Genomic DNA, 26,975 nt, shown 5'->3' on the forward strand with positions numbered 1-26,975 from the left:
AAGATGAGACTCATCCAGGCCAATAAAAAAAAACTTATTTCCCAGAGGTTCCTCTGAACTCTGATACATTCGAAGACATGGCTATTGAGAGCAAGAACAATTATGCGCTATACTCCAGCATTAAAGTTGTATTCATACTGACAAAGACCAAACACCAAAAAGAAAGCAACCTCTTACACTACATCTTATGCTCACAACTATCAATCACTGGCCCAAGTAAGCACTTGAAATGTCATCAAGTCTCATATAGAAAAGGACAGAAGAAAGGTGCAGTAAATTGCAGACAGAAAGTAACTTATTACAAATTATGTTCCGCTTTAGTATAAGCAAGGCTTAGAAGTCAAGCAAATCTGTAGCTGGAAACTTGTGGAGGTGATGGGCATCAGCAACGAGGCAGGCGAGTATCCCGTGTTGCATCTTTTGGGTAAGGCATCTTGTTCCACTGAGGCAATGGACAGGCAGGCTGCGGGTTTTCCCCCGGGATCAAAGACCCAGGGGGTGGATGTCATGCCGGCCAGGAGCTGCTGGCCAACCTATACCAAGCAGCTCTTTTGAATGGCAGCATCACTGAGGAGATGGAGGCTGCTGTCTGTTCCATAACCATCTGAGTTAGGATTAGGTCCCAGGTCAGAGGTCAGTGATTGGGGCAAATGTTGAGGGAGACGGAGAGGGAAAGAGACACGGCCTGGGGGGGCAGAGGGTGAGGGGGCCAGGGAGGCACGAGGGAGGGAGAGAGGGCGGGGGGGTGGTGGGAGGGAGGAAGAGATGATCGGGCGGAGGGGGGAGAGGGAAAGGACTGGGTGGGTGGGCGGAGGGGTGGAGAGGGCTGGGTGGGTGGGTGCGAGGGGGCTGGGGGAGGGGAGAGAGGGCTGGGTTTGGGGGAGGGGGGGAGAAAGAGGGGAGGGAGAGGGGCTGGGAGGGGGGGGTGAAGGAGGGGGAGGGGGCTGAGTGGGGGGGGGCGGGGAGACGACAGAGGGCCGGTGGGGGGGGGGGGGGGGGGGCGAGAGGGCCGGTGGGGGCGGGAGGGGAAGGCTGAGATCGCGGGGGCGGGAGGGGAGGGCTGAGATCGCGGGGGCGGGAGGGGAGGGCTGAGATCGCGGGGGCGCGAGGGGAGGGCTGAGATCGCGGGGGCGGGAGGGGAGGGCTGAGATCGCGGGGGCGCGAGGGGAGGGCTGAGATCGCGGGGGCGCGAGGGGAGGGCTGAGATCGCGGGGGCGCGAGGGGAGGGCTGAGATCGCGGGGGCGCGAGGGGAGGGCTGAGATCGCGGGGGCGCGAGGGGAGGGCTGAGATCGCGGGGGCGCGAGGGGAGGGCTGAGATCGCGGGGGCGCGAGGGGAGGGCTGAGATCGCGGGGGCGCGAGGGGAGGGCTGAGATCGCGGGGGCGCGAGGGGAGGGCTGAGATCGCGGGGGCGCGAGGGGAGGGCTGAGATCGCGGGGGCGCGAGGGGAGGGCTGAGATCGCGGGGGCGCGAGGGGAGGGCTGAGATCGCGGGGGCGCGAGGGGAGGGCTGAGATCGCGGGGGCGCGAGGGGAGGGCTGAGATCGCGGGGGCGCGAGGGGAGGGCTGAGATCGCGGGGGCGCGAGGGGAGGGCTGAGATCGCGGGGGCGCGAGGGGAGGGCTGAGATCGCGGGGGCGCGAGGGGAGGGCTGAGATCGCGGGGGCGCGAGGGGAGGGCTGAGATCGCGGGGGCGCGAGGGGAGGGCTGAGATCGCGGGGGCGCGAGGGGAGGGCTGAGATCGCGGGGGCGCGAGGGGAGGGCTGAGATCGCGGGGGCGCGAGGGGAGGGCTGAGATCGCGGGGTCGCGAGGGGAGGGCTGAGATCGCGGGGGCGCGAGGGGAGGGCTGAGATCGCGGGGGCGCGAGGGGAGGGCTGAGATCGCGGGGGCGCGAGGGGAGGGCTGAGATCGCGGGGGCGCGAGGGGAGGGCTGAGATCGCGGGGGCGCGAGGGGAGGGCTGAGATCGCGGGGGCGCGAGGGGAGGGCTGAGATCGCGGGGGCGCGAGGGGAGGGCTGAGATCACGGGGGCGCGAGGGGAGGGCTGAGATCGCGGGGGCGCGAGGGGAGGGCTGAGATCGCGGGGGCGCGAGGGGAGGGCTGAGATCGCGGGGGCGCGAGGGGAGGGCTGAGATCGCGGGGGCGGGAGGGGAGGGCTGAGATCGCGGGGGCGGGAGGGGAGGGCTGAGATCGCGGGGGCGGGTGGGGAGGGCTGAGATCGCGGGGGCGGGAGGGGAGGGCTGAGATCGCGGGGGCGGGAGGGGAGGGCTGAGATCACGGGGGCGGGAGGGGGATGAGATCGAGGGGAGTGGAGGGAGAGAGCATGTGCGGAGAGGAAGGGAGGAAAACCGTTTGGGGGGAAGGGTGTGGAAGGAAGAAAGCAGGAGGGAGACGAAGTGCGAATGGGGGAGGTGAGTGGGCAGTGACAGGGGGAGGAATTGGCGGAGATGAAAACCGAGATTTGCGGAGGAGTGAAAGGGGGAGAGTGAGATTGGCTTCAGAGGGAAGAGGGATAGGGCTGAGCCTATTTGATGGTGGAGGAAAGAGGGAGAACCAGATTTTCAGAGGAATTAAGAGGGAGGAGGAGGAGGGGGAATAGAGAGGAGAAAACAGAGCGAGTGTGAGAGAGTGTGCACATCAGCGAATGAAAAATTTTAGGAAAGCACTGACAGAACACATCAACATCAAAAAGATCATAAGGGAAATCTTATTCATTTCCAGAATACAGTACAAGGTGAAAAAAAGATCTTTGATGTTTCTAAATTTGGCAAATGTACAATTTGCTGAATCTGCTCCGTTTAATATTTCATATGCTCTTTGTGCGACGATTACTTGTCACTCACAAAAGCACATTTTGTTACACGTACATTCATTTCAACAGCATCAGCAATTCCTTTAAATTCTAATGTCAGAATAACTAAAAGAAGACACTCCAAATAGTCAATTAAAATTAGTACATCTCCTGCACGTCATAAATGATTAAAAACAAGAGGATGCAATTAATCAGTTTCAGTCTATTCACTATGTAATTCCCCCACCAACCATCCCCAGAAGTCCAGTTACCAAAAGTGGGTTTATTCAAAAGTGCAAATAAATATAATTGGGGGTGTAGTGAAAGGGATACAATGTTAACTACAAGTCAAGCTAAAATTTATAAAGGGGTTTAAGCCATCATTCTCTGGATTAGGCCATGCGCCCAATGAAGGTACAATGTGTGGCTAGCCCAATTTGAACTGAACAGCAACACTGAACTGCACATTGAAAATGGAAACACATAGCAAAGTCACTACAGAAACTTCCAGTCACAGGGAAGTTTGTACACAGATTCTAGTTGTAAAGTTTATTTATTAGTGTCACAAATAGGCTTACATTAACACTGCAATAAAGTTCCTGTGAAAATCCCCTAGTCGCCACACTTCAGCACCTGTTCGGGTACACGGACGGAGAATTTAGCATGGCCAATGCACCTAATCGGCACGTCTTTTGGACTGTGGGAAGAAACCCACGCAGACACTGGGAGAACGTGCAAACTCCACACAGACAGCGACCCAAGCCGGGAATCTAACCTATTATTGTACAGGAAATAGAATGTGCAGTGTGACAGCGATACTACACTAGAAGACTTGAATTTTCATTATTCAATGAATCAGGGTGGGTGTTTTTAAACCACAAAGAAATGGTTCTTTGAAGAATCAACACCAAAATCTTGCACTTATAAAGCACTTTTAATAGAGATAAGGACCTCAAGCGCTTTGCAGAGAGACAAGGATAAGTAGATGTTCCCTTTATTAGGAGGGGTGATCAAGGGTAAGAATTTGAAGTGTTGGGAGAAGTCGGGATACGATATGGAGCAGCAGGTCATGGCGGAGTTGAAGTCTACAGATTTTGGAGGATGGCAAGCTGGCCAGGAGAGCATTGAAGTGAGCAAATCTGGAGGCGATAAAAGGCAAGAATGAGGGCCTCAGCACCCAATAGACAGAGGTGCAAGCGGGGAGCTTTTCTAATTGAGAGGATATTAGTATGGAAAACTAAATTCGGGGTCAAACAGCATGTGAGCTGTCTGGTTCAGACTGTTTGGGAAAGGAATGGAGTTGGGGTTGGAATAGAATGGAGAATGGGGTTCGAGGTGGGGGCTGAATATTTAAAACGTTTATTTTAAACATTTATTTATTAGTTAACACCGTAATGAAGTTACTGTAAAATCCCCTACTCGCCACTCTCCGGCACCTGTTCGGGTACACAGAGGGAGAATTTAGTATGGCCAATGCATCCAACCAGCACGCCTTTCGGGCTGTGGGAGGAAACCGGAGCACCTGGAGGAAACCCACGCAGACACGGGGAGAACATGCAGATTCCACACAGACAGTGACCCAAGCCGGGAATCAAACCCGGGTCCCTGGCGCTGTGAGACAGCTGTGCCTAAAGGTGCCACTGTGCCTAAAGGTGGTGGCTTTGATCTTCCGTGGCTTAGCCATAGGAAATAAGGCTCATTGAAGAATGGTCACCAGGCATCAGGTAGCACCAAGGCAGTGGAGGGGGTTGAAAGATCAGCAACAAAAGGTAACCAGAAAACTGACCCCAGACAGAGGGTCCACTTCCCAAGGACAAATACAAACAAAAGTAGGCACATTGACCAACCTGTTGGGATCACCCTATGAAAGAGATATTGTAGGAGGATGTAACTGTGTTGAAGATTGCAGCGGTCAAGGAGGGAAATGCACTGTTGCTATAGCCACTGAAGATATGAATTTAGTTATGAGCATTTGATTTCACTGCTGTGGGAATGGCAGGAAGCTGACTGGAGGGATGCAGACAAAGTTGCAGGAGAGATTGACATGGAGTACATTCAAGGGCTTTGGAGATTAAAGAAAAGGGAGGTTGGAAAGCAGTCGGTGAGGACAGAGGGATCAAAGGTGGGTTTTTTAAGGATTGGGAAGCTTGCCACATCCTTAGCATCCCTTGAAAAAAATAGAAATTTCTTTGTCATTCAAAATCTCGGCCATTGTCCTACCCCTGATTGTGATTGAACAATCCATCCTGCAAAGTGCACGCGTGTGGCTGCCAGATGAGGAAAATATAACAGTTGATCAACCTGCCAGGGCTTAGACTGTGCTCCCATATGATGAATTAAGTTGCTGGAATCCACAGCAAAAATCAACATATACGCCAACCCAATAAAATCGCAGAAGCTTCTTAAGGACCGAAAACAAAGTCAAATCTATGGGCTGGGGCAATGCATCTCATAATCTCTCGTGTTTCCTCACTGCTTTCGGAAAGTAGCAGCAGTTAAGGAGGCTGCAGCTATTCTCGATTTGCACGTTCTCCCCTTTCCCATCTAGAATGCTTCCATAACACACAACAAAACACACTGGGTTAGCCTGATAAACTCCGAGACTAATAAGTCAGAACAGGTGCTCCATGCTACCATAGCAACCGATAATTTACTTAAATATAAGCACTGACGAGGCTAAATGGCTATGGTGATTTTCTGCCAACTTCACTTAAGTTTCCAGTTCAAATAAAACACGTTAGAAAATTGCGTTACATTTCTAACATTCTTAAATGTTGAGGCCAATTAAAAAGGAAAATGTTCTTCTGAACATGTTTTTAACAATAATTTAACATGAGATTTTTCTGAAAAAACACCTCCTATTTGGACTGCTCACTGCAATAGGTTAATGCTCAAGTACACCAACACCACCATGCCCAGGGAAGAGTCCCAAAAAACAGAGTCAAAGCCCAACAATCGAGTGTCTTAAACAAATACAAGCTTATATTTGCAACCACTTTACAATTGGGCTCTGCTTTTAGACAGGAGAATATCACATTATGCCCCAAGTTTTGATTCAGACCCTTACCCTCCCTCCCCCCGGTCACTTCATTTCAGTATTACAATTAAATGACAAAGGTGACCGAGTAACAACTGAAAATTATTTTTCTTTGCAGAGCATTCTTAATGTGTGCACATTGATTTAACCATAGTCCTAGGGTTTATCGTTATTTTATAATCCGGTCTAGAACCATGCCAAAAGATTTTAGTAACTGAATATTCAAAATCGAATGAAAAAATTGCAGACATAAGAACATAAGAAATAGGAGCAGGAGTAGGCCATCTAGCCCCTCGAGCCTGCCCCGCCATTCAATAAGATCATGGCTGATCTGACGTGGATCAGTACCACTTACCCGCCTGATCCCCATAACCCTTAATTCCCTTACCGATCAGGAATCCATCCATCCGCGCTTTAAACATATTCAGCGAGGTAGCCTCCACCACCTCAGTGGGCAGAGAATTCCAGAGATTCACCACCCTCTGGGAGAAGAAGTTCCTCCTCAACTCTGTCTTAAACCGACCCCCCTTTATTTTGAGGCTGTGTCCTCTAGTTCTAACTTCCTTACTAAGTGGAAAGAATCTCTCCGCCTCCACCCTATCCAGCCCCCGCATTATCTTATAAGTCTCCATAAGATCCCCCCTCATCCTTCTAAACTCCAACGAGTACAAACCCAATCTCCTCAGCCTCTCCTCATAATCCAAACCCCTCATCTCCGGTATCAACCTGGTGAACCTTCTCTGCACTCCCTCCAATGCCAATATATCCTTCCTCATGTAAGGGGACCAATACTGCACACAGTATTCCAGCTGCGGCCTCACCAATGCCCTGTACAGGTGCATCAAGACATCCCTGCTTTTATATTCTATCCCCTTCGCAATATAGGCCAACATCCCATTTGCCTTCTTGATCACCTGTTGTACCTGCAGACTGGGCTTTTGCGTCTCATGCACAAGGACCCCCAGGTCCCTTTGCACGGTAGCATGTTTTAATTTGTTTCCATTGAGATAGTAATCCCATTTGTTATTATTTCCTCCAAAGTGCATAACCTCGCATTTCTCAACGTTATACTCCATTTGCCATATCCTCGCCCACTCACTCAGCCTGTCCAAATCTCTCTGCAGATCTTCTCCGTCCTCCACACGATTCACTTTTCCACTTATCTTTGTGTCGTCTGCAAACTTCGTTACCCTACACTCCGTCCCCTCCTCCAGATCATCTATATAAATGGTAAATAGTTGCGGCCCGAGTACCGATCCCTGCGGCACGCCACTAGTTACCTTCCTCCAACCGGAAAAACACCCATTTATTCCGACTCTTTGCTTCCTGTCGGATAGCCAGTCCCCAATCCACTTTAACACACTACCCCCAACTCCATGTGCCCTAATCTAACATCAGTTACAAATATAAAATTTACATCTTCCACAACAGTGTGTTCACGTTTATTCTAAATAGATCTCACCTTCAACACATAGGTCCAGATCTTCCAGTCGCCAGATGTTCGGAGACTGGACACACTCTGGAGGATGCACTATTGGACCTCTCGGGGCGGCCGGAGGGGAGGGTTTGGGGGAGCTGATAGCTTCTGTATAATTTTTCCTTATTAATAAACACCATGGCAAAGTCCATGAGCATGCATCATTGTCTTTCAGTGCCCACCTTCTAGGGTCTGTCAATGCCCTCCGTTTGGGGATCTTTGATGCCTCTTTGAGGTCTTCATTGTTTATGGACTTTTTTTTGAGAGTTGCCCTCTATCTGGGGTCTTCTTCAATTTTCCTGTACATTGCCCTTTATCATTTCTTGTGGTTGCTGCTTGAAGTACATTACCGTTTTAAGACTGTTTAGGAATCCACAGAGTCACAATTCCTGGTATGAAGTATTTGGATCTCCATCATGCTTTCAGCTGCATGGATCTGGGCCAGGTGCAGGAAGGGGAGCTTGGAAAGGACACCTGGGTGTCCTTGGGCTGACATGGACAAGATAGGCCGAATGGTTCCTTCTGTGCTGTTACTTTAAGAGTTCCCCCCCCCACCCCTCCCAGGCTGTCATTGCTAGGTTACAGTTGGCCTCCCTTTGCAGGTGTATTTGCAACAAATGTATGAATGCAGGTACAGAGTGTCTCGCTTGGACTGTTTCGATTTTTTAAACACTTGACTCTGCAGCACTGCTTTCTAGCGGCAGTTTTTTTTAAGCTTTTGAACGGTTTAATTGCAGCAGTTCTTCGCCCTTTATCCAAATTCCTGCTTTTTAAATTAGAAGATACAGCTCTTCTAGCTGCCATCTCCCCGGGGTATTTCTTCTTCACTTAAGACACTGTTTTATGTGTTCTCTTTTTAAAAACCTTTGCAGCAACTCTATTTTTCCTCAATCCAAGTTCTATTTTCCTTAAACTCAAAATCACAGCTCTTGCTTCTGAGAGTTATTTTCTCTTATTTCTTTCTATACATTTCTAAACTTCTGACTGCACCGGCTAATTCAGGTTTGCTCTGCTTCTGTCCCTCAGGGTCTGGCAATACCTCAACATCCCAAATGGGTCTACTCACCCAAACACAGACATTAGGGTGAGTATTTATTTTCTTCAGACTTTGATTAAAATAGGATACTCACAGGTGTCGGGCCACAGGCAGTGTCATCAACAATCTTATTTTATCCTCATTGCCAATGTAATGATGCACGCTCACTGACTTTGTCAAAAATCCAAAAGATATCTTGATATGGACAAACTGTGCAGAGGCCAGCAGCCGCCCCCACCCTCCCTCCCACCACAGCTACCCTGGAGCAGCCCACATCCCTAAGTGTCTTCTAGATGCCTCTGCCCAAGTGAAGTCTTCATCCCCTTGGATGATTTACCCACTCAAGTCAGGTGACCCTCTTCTGCTGTGTTACCCGTAAAGGAACAATCACAATGCCATTCTACCACATGAAAGTGTGTAAAAGTTTAGAACTAAATCCGGACAGGATATTCAATGTTAGGTGGCATTCACCCACTGATACAATCCAGAGAGAGAAGAACTCAATTGCTTCTATTTTTGGGCTCTGGGGTTACTATTTACAATTAGTCTGTGCCTGGTCATGTTGAGATAAGCGACGCACAAATTTCATGGTGCTTCCTCACTTGAATGATTACAACATTCAGATGAGGCGACACATGCTGCTGGCTGCTTGAGCGTTCAACACTGGTCAAGGTGACAACACGGCGAGCACATGTTCCAGTTAGCCTGCACCTCTTTAATGGAGAGCTGCATTCATTATAAGGAAGTTGCTGTTGACTGTGCAGGAATGGCCTGCAAGACCAAATGAACCAACAGACAAGACCGATGACTCCCAGGTTTTCTGATACAGCACAGAAGGCATTAATATAAGAGGTTTTATGTGAGGAAGAATGTTCTTGTTGTTTAGGGAGTGCAGCGAAGGTTTATCGGACTGATTCCTGGAATGGCAGGATTGTCATATGAGAGACCAAGGATTATATTTATTGGAATCTAGACGAGGGAGAGGGGATCTCATACAAACCTAAAATTCTAACAGGATTAGACAGGGTAGATTCAGAAAAAATGCTCCCAGTGGTGGGGGAATCCAGAACTAGGGGTCATAGTTTGAGGATAAGGGGTAAATCTTTCAGGACTGAGGTAAGAAGCAATTCCTTCATCCAGAGAGTGGTCAATCTGTAGAATTCACCATCACAGAAAGTAGTTGAGGCCAAAATGTTGTGTGATTTCAAGAAGGAATTAGAAAAAGCTCTTGAAGATAAAGGGAAGTGGGGGTTTGGTGGGGTGGGGGTGGTGGTAGGTGGCATCAGGGTATTGAATTTGATGATCAGCCAGAGGTAATGTTTGCAAAGTGTCAGAAGGCATTGAAGGTAAACCCTGAGAAAGGAGAGGGAGCAGCTGGCGAGGTAGCTGAATTCCCGAGAACCTGGTAACAGGTAACATTACGCACTGTTCAGCACCATGTGCAACTCCTCAAATACAGAAGCAGTACCTGGGAATACCACCACCTGCAAGTTCTCTTCCAAGCCGCACACCATCCTGACTTGAAAATATATCACCATTCCTTCAGTGTCACTGGGTCAAAATCCTGGAATTCTCTCCCTGACAGCAGTATGGGTGTACCTACAGCTCTGGGACTGATGAGGTTATTGAAGACAGCTCACCACCAACTTCTCAAGGGCACATGGGGATGGGCAATAAATGCTGGCCTAGCCAATGAAACCCACAGCCCTTGAATGAACATAAAAAGAAACAGTACCACATGGAGTTCAAAGACCTCACACATGATCAAAATCAGTGATTGCATCTTCAAAGGATAGATCCTACCCACTGTACCAATCTCTCACACTGCTCAATGCACCACATCCCATCACTTAACCAGAAACTCTACCTCGCCCTCACACATTTTCCAATTCTGCCAGCCTCACAACTACCTCACTGCTTCCAAATATGTCCAAAGATGTGCAGGTTAGGTTGATTGGCCATGCTAAAATTGTCCTTAGTGTCCTGAGATGCGTAGGTTAGAGGGATTAGTGGGTAAATATGTAGGGATATGGGGGTAGGGCCTGGGTGGGATTGTGGTCGGTGCAGACTCGATGGGCCGAATGGCCTCTTTCTGTGCTGTAGGGATTCTAAGATTCTAAGAAATAGCTCCAACTCTTCAGCCATGACAGGAACACTACCCAAACAGAATCTCTGATATTCTTCCTTTTCTTTTATAGAACAAGGTGGCTCATAGAAAAGGACAGGCAGGACTAGAGGGAGGCAGACATGCCTATATTACCTGAGCCCTCTAAGGGAGGCAGTGTTCAGCATCATTGGGATGGCTGTGGCAGAACACAGCATCACCAAGAACATTCTGCCTTATTCCTTCCTTTCAACTCTCATCCTCATCCTGCTACCTGGCATGAATTGAAAGCTGGAGATGGTGTGATCATGGATTTCTTGCTTTCCACCCATTCCTCTTTCTCTTCCCTTCTCCATTTATACATTCAGATACCCAAGTAGCAGCACCTGGCCATCCACTGCAGCCTCATGAGGAAGTGTGAAAGCTGCTTAAGACCACTCAGGAAGAAGTACTTGATATGATGATTGCAGCCCCCAGCTCAAATATTCGTACAACTCATCTTACAGGGTAACGGAGTCAGGTTCTGTAAGTGGTCAATCACCAGGCACAAACGAGATGCAGCCAAGCCAGGGGGAAATGATGGCGCAGTTGCCAGAAGACTAGGTTGCAAATGAATTCTGTTGGAGGGGACTCAGATGAGGACTTTGATGGGGTGGTGTATAGGAGAGGACTGAATAGCATGCAGACCAGATGCTGGGTACTTTGTAAGGCCTGCTGGCAATCTCTTGTTTCAGTCAAGAATCAGGGAAGAGTTTCGTTCCAAATTTGACATGGTTTCTCACCAACTGTATTTGGATGGAGCCAGTGCAACAGATGGCTCCCTGCACTATTGGGCATCTTGCCATCCTGGTAAAATCAAGCACCCACTCCTCTTACGTCCCGATGGTAAGAGAAAAGATCATGAAGTCTCCTCTTCTGGCATACAGTGCACCTGTCACTTCCCTATTCAACAGTGTGCAGCAAACAGGGAAATGTTGGCCGTCACCTGTTCATAGCTGGGAGGATCTACTTCCACAGAAGTTCAGCACAAAGATGTCCTTGATGACCACTGGCAGTGCCATCCTTGCCCTATTGCAGGAAGTAGCACCACTCACTTCCTTGTTGAATCATAGGCATCTCTAATATAGCTCCTGGTTAAGGTGGAGATAAGGAAGTGCTGCCAGAAAATCCCCCCCCCCCCTCCCCCAGTTATGTTGCAGGTCAAGAGGAACTACAGCCCTCATAACTCCAGCAGGCTTTTTGTGTCCAAGGCACAAAACTGCACTGGTCTCCTTTTCACGATGCAGCAACAAAAATCCAATAAGTCACCAAAACATCTCCAAGAGAACTTAACATATTTATATTTGCAAAATTAGTGGAAGCACCAAGTCAGAAGCACCTCACCTGTAGGTTGGATGGTGGGCCCTTTAAACAACACTCATGAGGGAGGCCTCAAAGCTGAAAGCATGTTCAGCTGGGAATGTTCAGGACATGGCGCTAACTGGATCTATGCGGTTCAAATTGGCAGAGCGTGCATCAAATCAATTCCAAGAGGCTGTTTGGTATCACAATCTGCCCAGTTTGGAAGTGCCCAGACCACGCTAGCGCTCTTACCAGCATAGCGCACCACATGGACTATACGGAAGTGGCTGGGAGCTACGAGTGTGCCATTTTTGGCAACTCCGATTTGCATGGCACTAGCTCGAGGGGCAGAAAGGAGCTGCCTGGAAAGCATTATTTTTATTTCATTCAATTGATTGCTGTGCAGCAAGATTCTGAAGTGACTCAAGTATCTGCCAGAAATAATAATAAGCAAAAACGCACAAAAGCAAAATACTGCGGATGCAGGAAAACTGAAATAGAATCAAAAAAATGCTGAAAAAACTCAGGTGGTCAGACAGCATCAGCAGAAAGAAACAGAATTAACATTTCAGGTCAAGTGACCTTCCATTAGAACTAAAGAACGATAGAACTGAGTTTTTAAACCCATGAACCTCTGTGACAGTTAAGTTTACTTATTAGTATTACAAGTAGGCTTACATTGACACTCCAACGAAGTTACTGTGAAAATTTCCCAATCACCACACTCCAGCACCTGTTCGGGTACACTGAGGGTAGAATTTATCATGGCCAATGCACCTAAGCAGCACGTCTTTTGGACTGTGGGAGGAAACCGGAGCACCCGGAGGAAACCCCCGCAGACACAGGAAGAACGTACAGACTTCTGCATAGACAGTGACCCAAGCCGGGAATCGAACCCGGGTCCCTGGCGCTGCGAGGCAGCAGTGCTAACCACTGTGCGGCTATAGAGTGGAGGGCAGCGGCGATTAAATAACAAAAGATTTCATGATGCAACGGCAACTCTTAAATTTCTATCATTCTTCAGCTCTGATGAAAAGGTCATTCCACCTGAAACATTAACGTTTCTCTCCACAAGCGCTGCCTGACCTGCTGAGTTTTCCCAGCATTGCTGCTTTTTCATTACTAATAAGCTAAGACTAGCTTAAACATATGCCAACCAATCGACAGCTGCACACTTCTTTAAAAGCAGCAAAACCATTTCTCTTTACTGGATTACAATGGCAACAATTCACATTATACTGTGCAGCAGTAATTCAGGATGATGCAGATAAAGAATTAAGTATGCACCAGAGAAAAAGCTCATCTGTAATATAGTGCCTGTAATATTGCCCACAGCAAAGCCACAATATCCCTCGACTGGTTTCTCCACAGTGCATTCACTTCTCATTTATTGGTATACATCCACAATGAAATGTGAAGAGAGAGTACATAGAAAACACAAGTAGACTGCAAGTTGTCTCAAAACTGAACTAACTACCAGGATGTGAATGATTAAGTAGGTTTTTGTTCCTTTGAAAGGTGGTGGGATATAATTTCCATGACCTATGTGGGTACCAAGTTCAAAATATTGCATAAAATCTACAAAAAACTGCAATGGTGATAATTGTAAGGAAAATATTTCAGAAGTATCTTGAAGTAACCTTTACATTTTGAAATATTGCGCAACTTTTATATGCTTTGGTCAGAAATACAAGAGACATTAAACTTGCTGCTGATTGTATGGTTTCCTGGCTAAAGCTTTGTGTTGCCACTTTAAATAATACTGGATGTCCGGGAGCTCGATTATGCTCAGTGCTCAGCTGTCTTAAGCTGGCAGAGCCCATGAAAGTGAATGAGATACACCAATTTAAAACCACTAACCTGCAATTAGGATTAGAATCTAGTTGGAGTCAATCCGCACTTTAACCCCTTCCCAGTAAAAACAGGTGGTCAGCTCTGAACAAACTATTCTGCAACGAGTGCAAATGGCAACATGGGTTAGAACCATGATGCAGAAAGAGGCCATTCAGCCCATTGTCTGTGCCAGCCGAAAGAAAAGAAAGAACATTAGCCGTTCATTTTAATCCCATTTTCCAGCACCTGGTCCGTAGCCTTGCAGATTACAGCACTTCAGATACAGATACAGGTACCTTTTAAATGAGTCTTCTTTGCAAAATATCAGACATTATGGCTCAAGAATTGAACCATCTCCAAAAATGAGCAGGTAAGAGACTGGGCAAGTGGTGCACACACCTGTGCACATGGCCTAAGGCAGCATTTAAATTCTTGCTGGGAACCCATTAGGATGATTCAGCAGGCAGCCACCATAGACAACGCCACTCATTGGCTGCTGGGCAACGTGACGAGACATGGACATGGCAAGTGGCAACACCGGAGGAGACATTGCACATGTATCCTCTTTCTCCCTTCTTACTTCTTTCACCAGCCATTCATCTTTCATTGCTCTATCTTCTGACTGATAGCTTACCTTTATCCCTCTCTTTCATTTCAGGTGCTCGAAGTGTGGAGATACCTGTGCCACTTCAGGACTTTATTTCCAAATTTACCTGACCAATATCAAATCTTGGAACAAATCAAAATTTCTTCTAACAATGTAAGAAAAACAGGAGGCATCGTTTGGCTTCCACGTGCCTCTGTTCAACTCTATCAGCTTTCCTGACTGTGATCACAGGTCAAAGGAGGTCAAGTGGTGACTGTGGTTTGACCCCAAGTTGATTTTCTTCTGTTTGGTCATCAAGACCAAGGTAAAAACAACTTTGCTTCCTCATGTTTTTGCCACAATGGGAGATTGCAAATCGCTTGGAGGTCAGCTTCTCAAATGCTCTCCTGGTCAATCTATCTGCTTTCACTCCCTATGAATTGCAGCTCATTCGGAATGCAGTTATCTGTTTAAAGACTGATGTGAGGAGTGCTCTATCAATGCAGTTTTCTGTTGCTGCTAAATGGCCAGGTTGAATAGCAAGTTAACCACAGCTAAATTGTGAGCTGGAGTTTACACTGGGAGTGGTTTCCCCCCTCCCATCACCAAGGATGGCGGCAAGCCCACCTCCGCAGGGTTGGCTCACCTACCATCGATTTAATGGCTCTTGGGCTTTAATCGGCTAAAGGCAGGCGTTCTACCCCTTCCAAGAACAAGTCCCGCCTCCAAGAGCTGGCCAGAGGGCCAGCAACTATCTTGTCTCAGCAGCACCCACAAGAGTGGTGGCCACTGCAGCCCCAAAGAGGAGATGGAACCTGCATTGGGGATGTGGGCAAAGATTACCAGGGCTGCACGAGGGGGGCCTCCGATGGACACAATGGTTCCTAAAAAGGAGACACCCCCACCTTTGCCCACCTACTGGTCCAATTACACTGGTCCAGGTGTAACATTGTGGGCTGGACACCTGGTGCTAGCCTGCCCATCACAAGTAAAATCTGAAAGGTGGTGATAGGATGCCATAAATTGGCCACCCAGAGGCCTCAACTGGCCCAAGGGTGAGTGCAGGGGGGGGGGGGGGGGGGGGGGAAGGAGGAGGAGGAGAATGTTATGTTCATGCTTCAAATGTTAAGCATTTGGCATGTGGGGCGAAATGAGATTTGAAAGGATACATGACAAATCCTCTGGGACTTGGTCTCTACCGTTGGTCAATACTATAAGAAGAATGATAAGTACTATAATAAGTAGAGGGCACATTTCATTACATTTGCAGCGCCTGTGGGATCATTGTTGTTGATTCTAATACCTTGCACCATCTTTAGGAAGGGAGGGCTAAGACAAGAAAATCTATAAATCAGGCAACAAAACAAGTCCCACAATCAAATTCTGATCCACTTTCACCTTATCCCAATATCAGAAAAAAAACTCTGGTGCAGTGCAGCAAACAGAGGTTACATCTGCATGCTAATTTTGCCAAATCTGACATCCATTTAGAATGTTGAATATATGCATCTCATCAATCCTGTCAAGGCTCCAAGGGTGGAACTTTCTCATCCCACCAGCCGTGGAAACCGTAGCGGGCGAGGGGTGGGGGAGGGTCGGATCATGCAAGGGTCTGCTGACCTTGGGTGTGATTTTCCGATTTTGGGGCGAGCGTGGCCGGAAAATCCCGCCCCAAGTTCCCCCACCTTAAACTTTGCTTAATTTAAGACAGGGATTGAACCTTTGGTGTAATGGACCAGATCTATGCATAATAGCTAGTGAGTGGACCACATTTTCATCATGATTAAACACTGTGTCCAACCTCCAAATGTTCTGCACATTTTGAACTCACTGCACACCCAGTTTCCAAGTCCTCCCCTCTCTTTTTATTTCACTATGTGCTCATTTACATTTCTCTCTCTCTCACTCCACTTTTCACTTCCTCTTTCTTGATTTTCCTCTTTCCCTTGGTCTCTGCAACCAGTTTGCATGCAAGTCAGAAGAAGGAACATGAGGTCACCAATTGTAAAACTCTCACCTTGGGAAAACCTCAAACTGACTTGCTTGTGAGAAATAAAGATAATTCAGACAACAACGCTGCTGGGTCTTAGAGGGATTGCGGCCTGACACGCATCTTGCATTCCGAGGAGGTTTTTCTCCTCCTCCAGTTTCGGATGCCTCACCTCCAGACCTGCAACCCAAGATGGAAATGGCAAAGCAGTGCTACAGAAGTGGGACACTGCACAGTGAGCCCATTGCATTCTCACCAGGGAGAGAAACCACTATTTGTTTTACTTGTTACTTTAATTCCCAACAGATCAGCTCCTTCTTCAGTCAGAAGCTGCACAGTGAAGCCACACTCAGCCCATAGCATGGGTTTTGTTTACAAAGTGGCGTTGGCTTTCCATTGCTGGTCATTTTTACTGGCACACCTGGGGCAACAGGAGGGAAAGGTGATCAGGAGCATACCCCTGTCGTAGCCCCACTACTTTTCTGGAGGACTAATCTCGTTGCCAGAGAATATACTGATGCATGTGTAGGCAAGTTTATGTAAACTCTATGCAAATGATGGGAACGTCAACACCATTTATGGTTCTCACCATTTCCACTGCTGCTGGAGGCAAGGTCTACCCTGTTTGATCCAGGCAATTGGCACTAAACAATTGGTGGAAGGGAGATTAAATATTTTCCTGGCAGCCACAGCTTGTGACTCGAGTTGTGCGTGCACAGCGGACCCAAGACAGGGATCAAAAAGGTTTTCCTAAAAATATTCAAGGCCTCCTGTGCAAGAAATCTATCCTCTGGCAGAAACTAGAGAAACTGCCTCCAGTATGCAAATTGTCATTGAGGCTGAAAATCAAATGTGTGGACAGACGAACTGTCTGGCAGAGATGCACCCTGAACAACTGGGGAGTGAAAAGCCCAGGCCTCGCCAGAGACAAAGATCACTAAATCCTGGTTCCTGTTTGGAGTCCTGTACATTTTTCATTTCATTGTGGGAATAGAAGAGGAGATGCACTGTGGTTACATAAACTATGGGCATCTGTTGGTGTTCCATAACACTGATATTATGATTCATAGAAATTGTAGGATAGAAAGAAACCAATTAGGCCATCTTACCCATGTATGTGCCAGTTCTATTCTATCTGCTCTAATCCCGTTTTCTTCTCCCTTCACAGTAATATTTTATGTTCCTCCATTTCAAATATATATACAGAAAATATGGGGTAACTTTCACCTGTACTAAGTCCACTACAAAACGTGAACCAGCAATTTATAACAGTAAAAAGTGATAAGACATCAAGAGCTGAAACATTTCACAGAATTCATTTTGGGCACTCCATCGAAACAGGGTACTTACCTGCACGTGCATGGAAGAGGTCCGAGCAACTTCAGGTATTGGACCTTGGACCTCATTCGAATAGGAACAGCTCTGTGGGAGGAGTCCAAGAAGGCAAGTTGAGGAAGATTGGATCATTGCAAGCATGGTTGTGGACCACAGTTAATTTACGTTCTCAGAGAAAGATCACAGACTCAAGGGTAGAGATAGTGCACCTCAGGGGTGGGAGAGGGAGGAAGGGCGACTGATCGTTAGTTGGGACAACTCACAGCCTGAGTGTGCAGAAGGAAGCAGTAGCAACCCACAATATTGGGGCTTGGGGGCTGAGAATCCTGGGCACGGGAAGCCTAGATGTTGGGGACCTTGCGGTTGGAAAGGAGGAGAAATGTTGTTTTAACGTGCAATCACCAACCCAACTACACATATTTGTTGCAGGCATTTGCAAGGTTGGTTTCTGAGTGCAGTCTGCCATATTGCCGGGGCGGGGGGAGGTGAAGAGCTGCTTCGGATGTTAAACAATCCCGCAGTGCGACCCTCAAGCAAGCGTTAAGCTTTGGTCAAGGATGTCTCTTTGTTGAGTTTATCTAAAATGGCCGAAAGTGTGTGCCTGCTTCCTGCTTGGCATTTTGTGGACTGGAGGCTTCACGGCACCTGAAAATTTGACGCTTTATGCAGCCCAATTTCCAGGCCAAGTTGAGTTAACAGGAAATGTGTGTGAATGTAACATTTTTAATTTAACATATATAGATACAAAGCCAGTTTCAATTTGGATGTTTTCCACTTTTATTAGTCATTAACAGCTTTGGAGAATGTGTATAGTCTTTTATTACTAGATCATTACAGCTAGTTTATTCCTGGCAGCAACAACTGATATTTGGAAGTTTCTCTCTTATGCTTCTTCTGGCAGTAAAATGCAGAATGGCTATTAATAAAGAGACGTTCCTCAATTTATTAAAAACAGGCATAAAATACTTTTGCTGTGACGAAAGGATCAGCAAACAAAATTACTCTAAGTGTCAAGTCCAACTAGTAACAAAGGATAGCCAATCACAGCTCACAGCACTAGTAATATGGGTTTCCCATGCTTCTGAAGCAGCTAATGAGATACCTAATCGCTTTTAATTTTAACAGGTCTAAACCTCTGGCTATGCAGTGCAAGGTAATAGTTGACAACAAAAAGAAAGAATAAAAGTAGCATAAAAGCTATTTCAACAAAAGTCTAGAGCCAAATTTCCATGGAGGTTTAACCTCAACCAATATGGCATTGAGTCCCCAGATCTGGAAGTATCGCCTCATTTCCAGCAGATCCTATTTTTGCTGGAGAGGTGGGGAAGGGGGGCGGGGTGCAACTGACACTTATAAGAACCCCAAACCCAACAGGGCCATTTGAACTTGGCGCTGAGTTCAGATAGAGCTAATTTCATGCTGGAGTGAGGTCAGTTTTCTGCAGTGAGAGATTTATGATTTTTAAGTGCAGATGTGAATGTGCGTAAAAGTGGGCTAAGGTCTGTGGAACTACCAAGCTATTTAAATTCCCTGCACTTTAAATTTTGAAGAGAAACAGCTTACTTTGTCTCAGTTTTAAAAAAGCGGACGCTTTCAATTTTGACAGCTGTTTGTTAACAGCCTGAAAGCATTAATTATAGTATTATTACTGCTTGATTGCTTCCACAGCCTATCACGGTGGGGCCTTCCAAGATCACAGTTTGACTGACAGCTCCAAGAGGTTACTAAAGGATCAGCTATCTTTGATGTGGGGCTATGAATACAATGATTGCTTTTATAAGGGATTTAAATAAATTGAATTGGAATGTTTTTTTTTCTATATAGTAAAGTCTGTAATCAATGCTTAGAACTTTATTTTATTTAATCTCAGCGTGGCCTCCGAGGTCACTTCACATTGGATACTGGATGGATTGATATGGAAATTGTAAGTGCAAAGGGTGGTGGTGGGGTCATGGATTGGCATGAATTAGCATGGGGTTATAGGCAGTTATGGGGTCAGTGGAGGGGCATAGGCTGGCATGGAGAGTATGAGTGACCTTGGTGGAGGCATGAGTTGTCATGGTGGGTATGTGTGGGCATGGTGAAAGCATGGATAGCCCATGGAGAGTGGGTGGGGAGGGGAGAGATCTGGAGGGCCTAACTACATTTTTAAATAATAAGGACCAAGTTCCACAACACTAAGGTAGGCCTTTTTAGCAATTCACCACAACACTCAACAGCCCCTATTCCTACCTCCAGACTGTTTCTGGAGAGCAATGGGCCCAACTCTAGCACACATTGGACCACTGGAATTAAAGTCCAGCAATTTAGGGTTGTTTTTTCTGAGGTGGATGTGCAATGCTCAGAATTTTCCCAACTCTGCGCCCACCTTGGGAGTGAAAATCCGGGCCTAGGTGTAAGGTGAATGTAGAGATGCAGAATCACCTTGGGTAGAGAATGGAATTCATCCTCCTTTCATATAATATTCAGGAAAGTGATAAATACAGTAGCATGTCACTGCCTCCTCTTACTGGCTGGAGATTTGGAACAGGTGATTATAGAGCAGCACACAGATCAACATTATTGTAATGTTGGAGCAGGAGAAATAGATGCACAAGGGAAGGTTTATGTAAAGATATGTCCGCAAAGAATGTTACTAACATACAGAAGAAATGTTAATGAGGTTGCACCAAGCAAGATGTCAGAAGTGATGAAACATTGCATTTAACATGTCTGGATGGAGGAGAGGTTATGGATTGCAGGAAGGAGCTACCATGACAAAATTATTTATGTCAAATCTTGCTACTCTTATCCTGGTGCACAAAACTCTCAGACTAGGACAGCAGTGGGTAGCAAGCATCGGAGATGGGTTCTCATGTCTGGAGAATGGTGGATTCGTTTGACAAGAGGCTGGAAAACCACTCAACATCAAAGTGGCAAAGTATCTACAGAAGGGAATCACACACCAGCAGATATATACACAGTGCATGTGGATTAGGAAACACAAAAAGTGAGGCACCAACTATTAGTAAAGAAAGGTATAGTGGTAGTGATTGATATAGTGGTGGTGGTGGTAGGGGTAGCAGCAACAATAAAGCTCAATATGCTATGTTCCACTTGCAATGTTTTTGAGGCATTAATGGGTCTGCTATTAAAGAGGCAAAAAATACAATTGTTCCTTGCAGACTACATCACAAGGTGGCTGGACAGTCCAAGAGAACCCAGCGCCTAGTTACATACCGCCAGCTCCTGCTTAAGATGCCAGGAAGCAAGTTTTTGTTGCATCTCCACTGAGCACCTGGAAACATCAGCAGTGGAGTTATGCCACAAAGACCACAGCTCCATGCACAAAAGTGATCTTTCCCAATGGTAAGAGAGATTGTTGTGGTCAAATTTCCAATTGAAGGCATGGATTGCTTCAATTGGGTGGAGAGTGGTAAAGCAAATCATAACTAGGATCAGGTAACGTGGAAGGAACTTGCTAAAGAATTATGGATGGCCAATTTCCTGCTCTGAAACAGATTAATGCGCACTGTGAGCAAATGTCTTCCACCTTGTGCATGGAGGAACACAGCAGCAACCCACGTTAACATTTGCTTAATGGCATCACATAACCCTGCACAAATGACACTGGGCACCAACTTTAAAACCATTGAGCCACGGCAGCAAAGTGATTAGCACTGCTGCCTCACAGCGCCAGGGGCCTGGGTTCAATTCCTGGCTGGGTCACTGTCTGTGCAGAGTCTGCACCTTCTCCCCGTGTCTGCGTGGGTTTCCTCCGGGTGCTCCAGCAGTCCGAAAGACGTGCTAGTTAGGTGCACTGGCCATGCTAAATTCTCCCTCAGTGTACCCGAACAGGCGCCGGAATGTGGCGTCTAGGGGATTTTCACAGTAACTTCATTGCAGTGTGAATGTAAGCCTACTTGTGACACTAATAAATAAACTTTCTTAAAACCTTTCCAAGAACAACTACAGCTCCAGAGATTGCTGACCCGTGATTATATTAGGGTTGGTCACATGTACATGTAGTTGGTCTTTTGTACCCTCTGCAGCTGGCTATGCAACCAGACATCAATGCTGCTTCGCCAATTAGGGAAGTACTTAATATTAAAAGATGTCAAAATAATATGGAGACGATCATGATGTACAAGATGGTTTTGCAAGCTTAATGAGATTAATTCACTACTGTTTTTCTCTGGTACCTGGTGATAGAGCTGCACTTGCTACAGTAATACATGGCGAAGTGGCACACGGTTGAAACGTTGCCAATGGATGTCAAGGAGGCTGTTGTTTCATAACATTTGGAAGCAGTTGTTCCTTAAGGCCACAAGCACCACAATGCAAATTACTGTCAGTGCAGGGCCACTAAGCATCTCAAGTCACTGTATTTTCAGAGGCGGGTAGCAGGGGAAGGGAATGTTCCCAGCTTTGCCTAGCTACCTCAGAAGAAAGTGCTTGCAAAGATGGGAATTTCATTCTCTGGGACAGGGGCGAGTGGGTGTGCAGTCGGGCAGTCAACCTGCAAACAAGTTCGGAGACAACCACAGGGTTGCTAGATGCCGTGGCAGGTTGTTCAAAAGGCCTGCTCTGGTGCTGTGGAACTTGTCCCAGTTATAATAAAAACAGAAATGTTTTCCAGTCCTCTCACACTCCCATACCACCATCCATGTCACATCATGTCCTCTATCCACCCACCCATGGCCTCTCATACACTCCATGCCAAGATATATCCCCCACACATTCCCTATGCCTCCTCTTGCCAAGCTACACCCAACACCTATACGCTATGGCTCCTGTTGACCCCCATGCTAAGGTATGCCCTACAGACACCCCCTATGGAACCCTTATGTCACCATACCAAGCTATGGCTTTGGTGACTATTCACGCACTATGCACTGCAAAGAATGTATGAATCCTATAGTGACAACAAAAAGCTTTAAAAAAGTTCTTAATTGATAACTTTCCACTTAGTTTCTAAAAAACTATTTTTTACTACAGCACAATAAAAGTGTCAATTATCCTAAACTTTAAAGGCTTTTCAATCAAAAGACTGACCAAACATCTCCTGTTTAATGACAAGCAAACATATGTGCAAGAATAAATAAGTCATTTATATTTCCAATTTCCCACATATTTCATTTATGGGTGGTAGCAATCCAGCATAATCCAGTTGCAAGTGGCAATTCACTCATTCAATTATAAAGTTGCATTTTGTTTGAAATAAAGTGCACCCAAGACACTTTAAAGGGTGAAGAAAAGCCTAGAGCGTGTCTTTTCTATTTGAAGAACTCCATGGTCCAATATCTGAATCAGCAAATTGTAAATTTGTAAGTTGTAAATGGTCCTAAAAACATTTACGTCATTTGCTCTCCTCTGCTCCACCCGGCACAAATTGGCCAGCACTGGAAAACCGACAGATCATAAATGCACCGGAATCATCAATGGGCTTTGCCTTGGCTCTTTACCAGAGCTGGGGCATTAGCATCACTCTTCTGACCAGAGAGGATGGTTGAGATCACAGGCCAGATCTGAGAGAGCAAGAATTTATAATTAAAGGGACCACAGCCAGAGCCAGAATGGCTCACCTGCACACAGGTTTTGTAGGCTGCAGCAATGGAGAACAGATTTGGGAAGGCTGCTCCCTGGGTCTCTTAGTTGGAGGTTCGGCTGAGATATATGGAGGAATGCAGTGAGATGATCTTTCACAGATGACAGGAAGTGACAGGCATCTTGATGGACACTGGTAATGTGCACCCACCAGGCCCACTGGAAAGGTGGTCTTATTCCAGGAGGTGTAAATGTCATCAATGACCTGCTGTGAAAGCCTGAACTGCCTGAGACACTGAGGTTCAGACACTTTGATACAGTTGATCCTTTGCTGGTAGATCCTATGTTGGGGTCTTGCCTCGTAGGAGCCTGTTCTCTATCTCCATCCCCTCTGCCCTGTGGAAAGACATGTGGCTGAGGCAAAGACAGCTGGTGCTGCTACTACTGACAGTATTGTTGCTCCTCTTGTTCCTCATAAGAGATGCAAGATAGAGCCAAATAAACCATGGTGCAGATTAGCAGCAGGGTAGTGCAGCTGAAATTGAGTGAAGTGCAAGACAGCCAAAAATGTCTTCCAAGAAATTGGCAATCACCTATGAAGCGGTGAAAGTACTCTGAGAAGGTAAGCATGAGCAACCATTTTTCACCTGGACATGGCTGCAGCTCTTCAGTTTTTCACTGTTCGAAGGCTTCCCAGCTGAGTTTCACCAAAGAAGTACTCCCCGTTTTACACCTGCATGGTTGATCCTGGCAAGTTGCTGACAGCTCGTAAATAAATGAGCTGAATATTAAAGCCAAAAGGCCTGGTTAAAACAGCGCTCAGTTACAGATTTGAATATTTAACTGCCTTCCTCGTTCAACTTCAAATCCACCTGAGTGAAACCTGGATGATGCCAGGATCCTGACTTCTATGACATTTAACTCCCTGCATGCACCCAAATCTATTTTCCTTTGCTTGCAAAGATTCCTCCATTTAAGAAGAATTTTTTTTTTGTCATTCATTCTTAGATGTATGCATTGCTGGCAAAACAAGCATTGAATGTCCATTCCTAACTGCCCCAAAGAGCTGGCTTCTTGAACCACTACAGTTTGTTGCATGAAGGGATACTCAGTGCTGTTAGGGAGGGAGTTTCACGGTTATGACCCAAAAGAAATGAAAGACCATCAATATGGTTCCAAGTCAGCACGGTATGTGACTTGGAGGGTGACTTGCACATTCTAGTATTCCCACGCACCTGCTGTCCTTGGCCTTCTGGGTAGTGGAAATTGCAGGTTTGGAGGTATGGTCATCTTGTAGATGGTACACTCTGCATTTACAATGAGCAGTTTAGGAGGGAATAAACATTTTGCATGTTGGCTGAAGTGCCAATCAAGCAGGCTACTTTATCTTGGGCTGTGTTGAATTTCTAGTGTTATTGCACTCATTTCAGCAAGTGGAGAGTATTCCATCACTTTCTTGGCTTGTGGCTTATAGATGGTGGAAAGGCTTTATGGATTAATGTGGTGAGTCACTTGCCATAAAATACCCACTTTCTGACCTGTTCGTGTAGCCACTCTGGCTATCCAGTTAAGAATTAGGGGGAGGCAATGGCCTAGTGGCATTATCACTAGACTATTAATCCAGAAACTGAACTAACGTTCTGGAGACCTGGGTTTGAATCCCACCACGGCAGGTGGTGGAATGTGAATTTAGTAAAAAATATCTGGAATTAAGAATCTACCGGTGGCCATGAAACCATTGTCGACTATCAGAAAAACCCATCTGATTCACTAATATCCTTTAGGGAAGGAAATCTGCTGTCCTTTCCTGGTCTGGCCTACATGTGACATCAAAGCCACAGCAATGTGGTTGACTCTCAACTGCCCTCCGAAATGGCCTAGCAAGCCACTCTGTTCAAGGGATGGGCAATAAATGCTGATGTGGAGATGCCGGCGTTGGACTGGGGTAAACACAGTAAGAAGTTTAACAACACCAGGTTAAAGTCCAACAGGTTTATTTGGTAGCAAAAGCCACACAAGCTTTCGAGGCTCTGAGCCCCTTCTTCAGGTGAAGAAGGGGCTCAGAGCCTCGAAAGCTTGTGTGGCTTTTGCTACCAAATAAACCTGTTGGACTTTAACCTGGTGTTGTTAAACTTCTTACAATAAATGCTGGCCAGACAGCAATGCCCATAACCCACGAATGAATAAATCGGCAATTCCCAGGAGTTTGATTATAAGAGACCTGTCCATTGAATGTCCAGGGGAGGTGTGAAGATTTTCCCTTGATGGAGATGGTCAGTACCTGGCACTTGTGTGACATGAATGCTACTGGACATTCACTAGTCCAAGCTTTACTTGCGGCATGCAGGCACAGACTGCTTTCATAATCTGAGGAGATAGGAATGGAGCTGAAAACTGCATAATTATCAACAAATATTCTTAGTTCTGGAGGGATGGTTTTTGATAAAGCTACTAGAACACTGCCATGAGGAACTTCTGCAACAAGATCCTGGGACTGAGATAATTGGTTTCCACAACCGTCCCCCTATATGTGAAGTATGGCTCCAGCCAGTGGAGAGCTGATTGTCATAGACTTCAATTTTGCTACACTTGGTCAAATGCTGCTTCGATGTCAAGCGCAGTCACACTCTCATCGCCTCTGAAATTCAGCCATTTTGTCCTTCCTGCTGTAGTGACATAGCTCCTGATATAAAGAGCACAATTTCAAAACTTGCAGATGATACTATATTTGGAAGTATGGCGAATCATGATGAAGATTGTGTAGAACTATAAAAAGGACATAATCAGGTTGGTGAAATGGGTGGACAATTGGAAGATGAAACTTAATGCAGAAAGTGTGAAGTGATTCATCTTGATAAAAGGAACATAGAGACAATATAAAATAAAGGGTACAATTCTAAAGGAGGTTCAGGAGTAGAGGAACCTGAGAATATATGTGTATATATTGAAGGTGGCAGGATAAGCTGAGAGAGCAGTTAAAGATATAGATCATCCTGGGCTTTATTTAGAGGCATAGAGTACAAAGGCAAGTAAGTTATGATAAACTTGTACAAAAACACTGGTTGGGCCCCAAATGGAGTGCTGCATCCAGTTGAGCATCACACTGTGGGAATGATGTGAAGGCATCAGAGAGGATGAAGAAAAAATTCTCCAGAATGATTCCAGGGATGAAGAATTTCATTTATGTGGATTGGTTGGAGAAATTGGGATAATTCTTTCAAAAGGGAATTTATCAGAAAAGGGGAAAAAAAACTGTAGAGCTACAAGGAAAAACCAGGGAAGCAGCACTAGATCTTTTACTCCTTCAGAAGGCCAGCACAGACACAATAGCCAAAAGGCCCCCTGCGCTGTAACCATTCTATGTCTCTGTTGTCTAATTCTATATCTGCACCAAGGCTCTAATGAGTCCTGAAGTCGAGTGGCCCTGGAAGAACCTACATTGAGCATCAATGAGTAAGGTGCTTTTTAAAAAAAATGTGGTGAGGCACTGCTGGCTAGGCCAGCATCTACTGGCCATCCCTAATCACCCTCGAGAAGGTTGTGGTAAGCTGCCTTCTTGAACCACTGCAGTCCATGTGGTGTAGGTACACCCACAGTGCTGTTGGGGAGCAAGTTCTACGATTTTGACCCAGTGAAGGAACGGCAACATATTTCCAAATCAGGAGGGCGAGTGTCTTGAGAAGGGAACTTCCAAGTGGTGTTGTTGCATGGCTGGAGATTTACTCCCGTGATGGTGGGGACCTAAAGAAGCCAAGGTGCATCAACCACTTGGCACTTCTGGCTATAGGTAACAAGGTTTCAGCCTTGTCTTTTACATGCAAGTGCTGAGCTCCATAGTGGCTCTATATATTGCCTTTGGTGTGGTTGGGTAAGGGGTGGGGAGGGGTGTGAGGTGGTGAGCAGCACACTGAATAGGTGTTGGA

General features: G+C 46.4%; 1 protein-coding gene across 3 annotated transcripts in view; it reads right to left on the minus strand.

The window, feature by feature from the left end:
* Window positions 1–26,975, minus strand: part of prox1a (prospero homeobox 1a) — a 119,783-nt gene that overhangs the window by 41,819 nt on the left and 50,989 nt on the right. For 2 of the 3 annotated variants that reach the window (XM_078229798.1, XM_078229796.1), the window contains exon 5: window positions 17,542–17,613. The exons of the other annotated variant lie outside the window; for it this stretch is intronic. In XM_078229798.1, coding sequence (XP_078085924.1) covers window positions 17,542–17,613 — 72 coding nt within the window. The remainder of the gene's footprint in view (window positions 1–17,541; window positions 17,614–26,975) is intronic. 3 annotated transcript variants of the gene reach the window in all.

This window comes from Mustelus asterias, chromosome 15 (assembly GCF_964213995.1).
Source record: "Mustelus asterias chromosome 15, sMusAst1.hap1.1, whole genome shotgun sequence".
Lineage (NCBI taxonomy): Eukaryota > Metazoa > Chordata > Chondrichthyes > Carcharhiniformes > Triakidae > Mustelus > Mustelus asterias.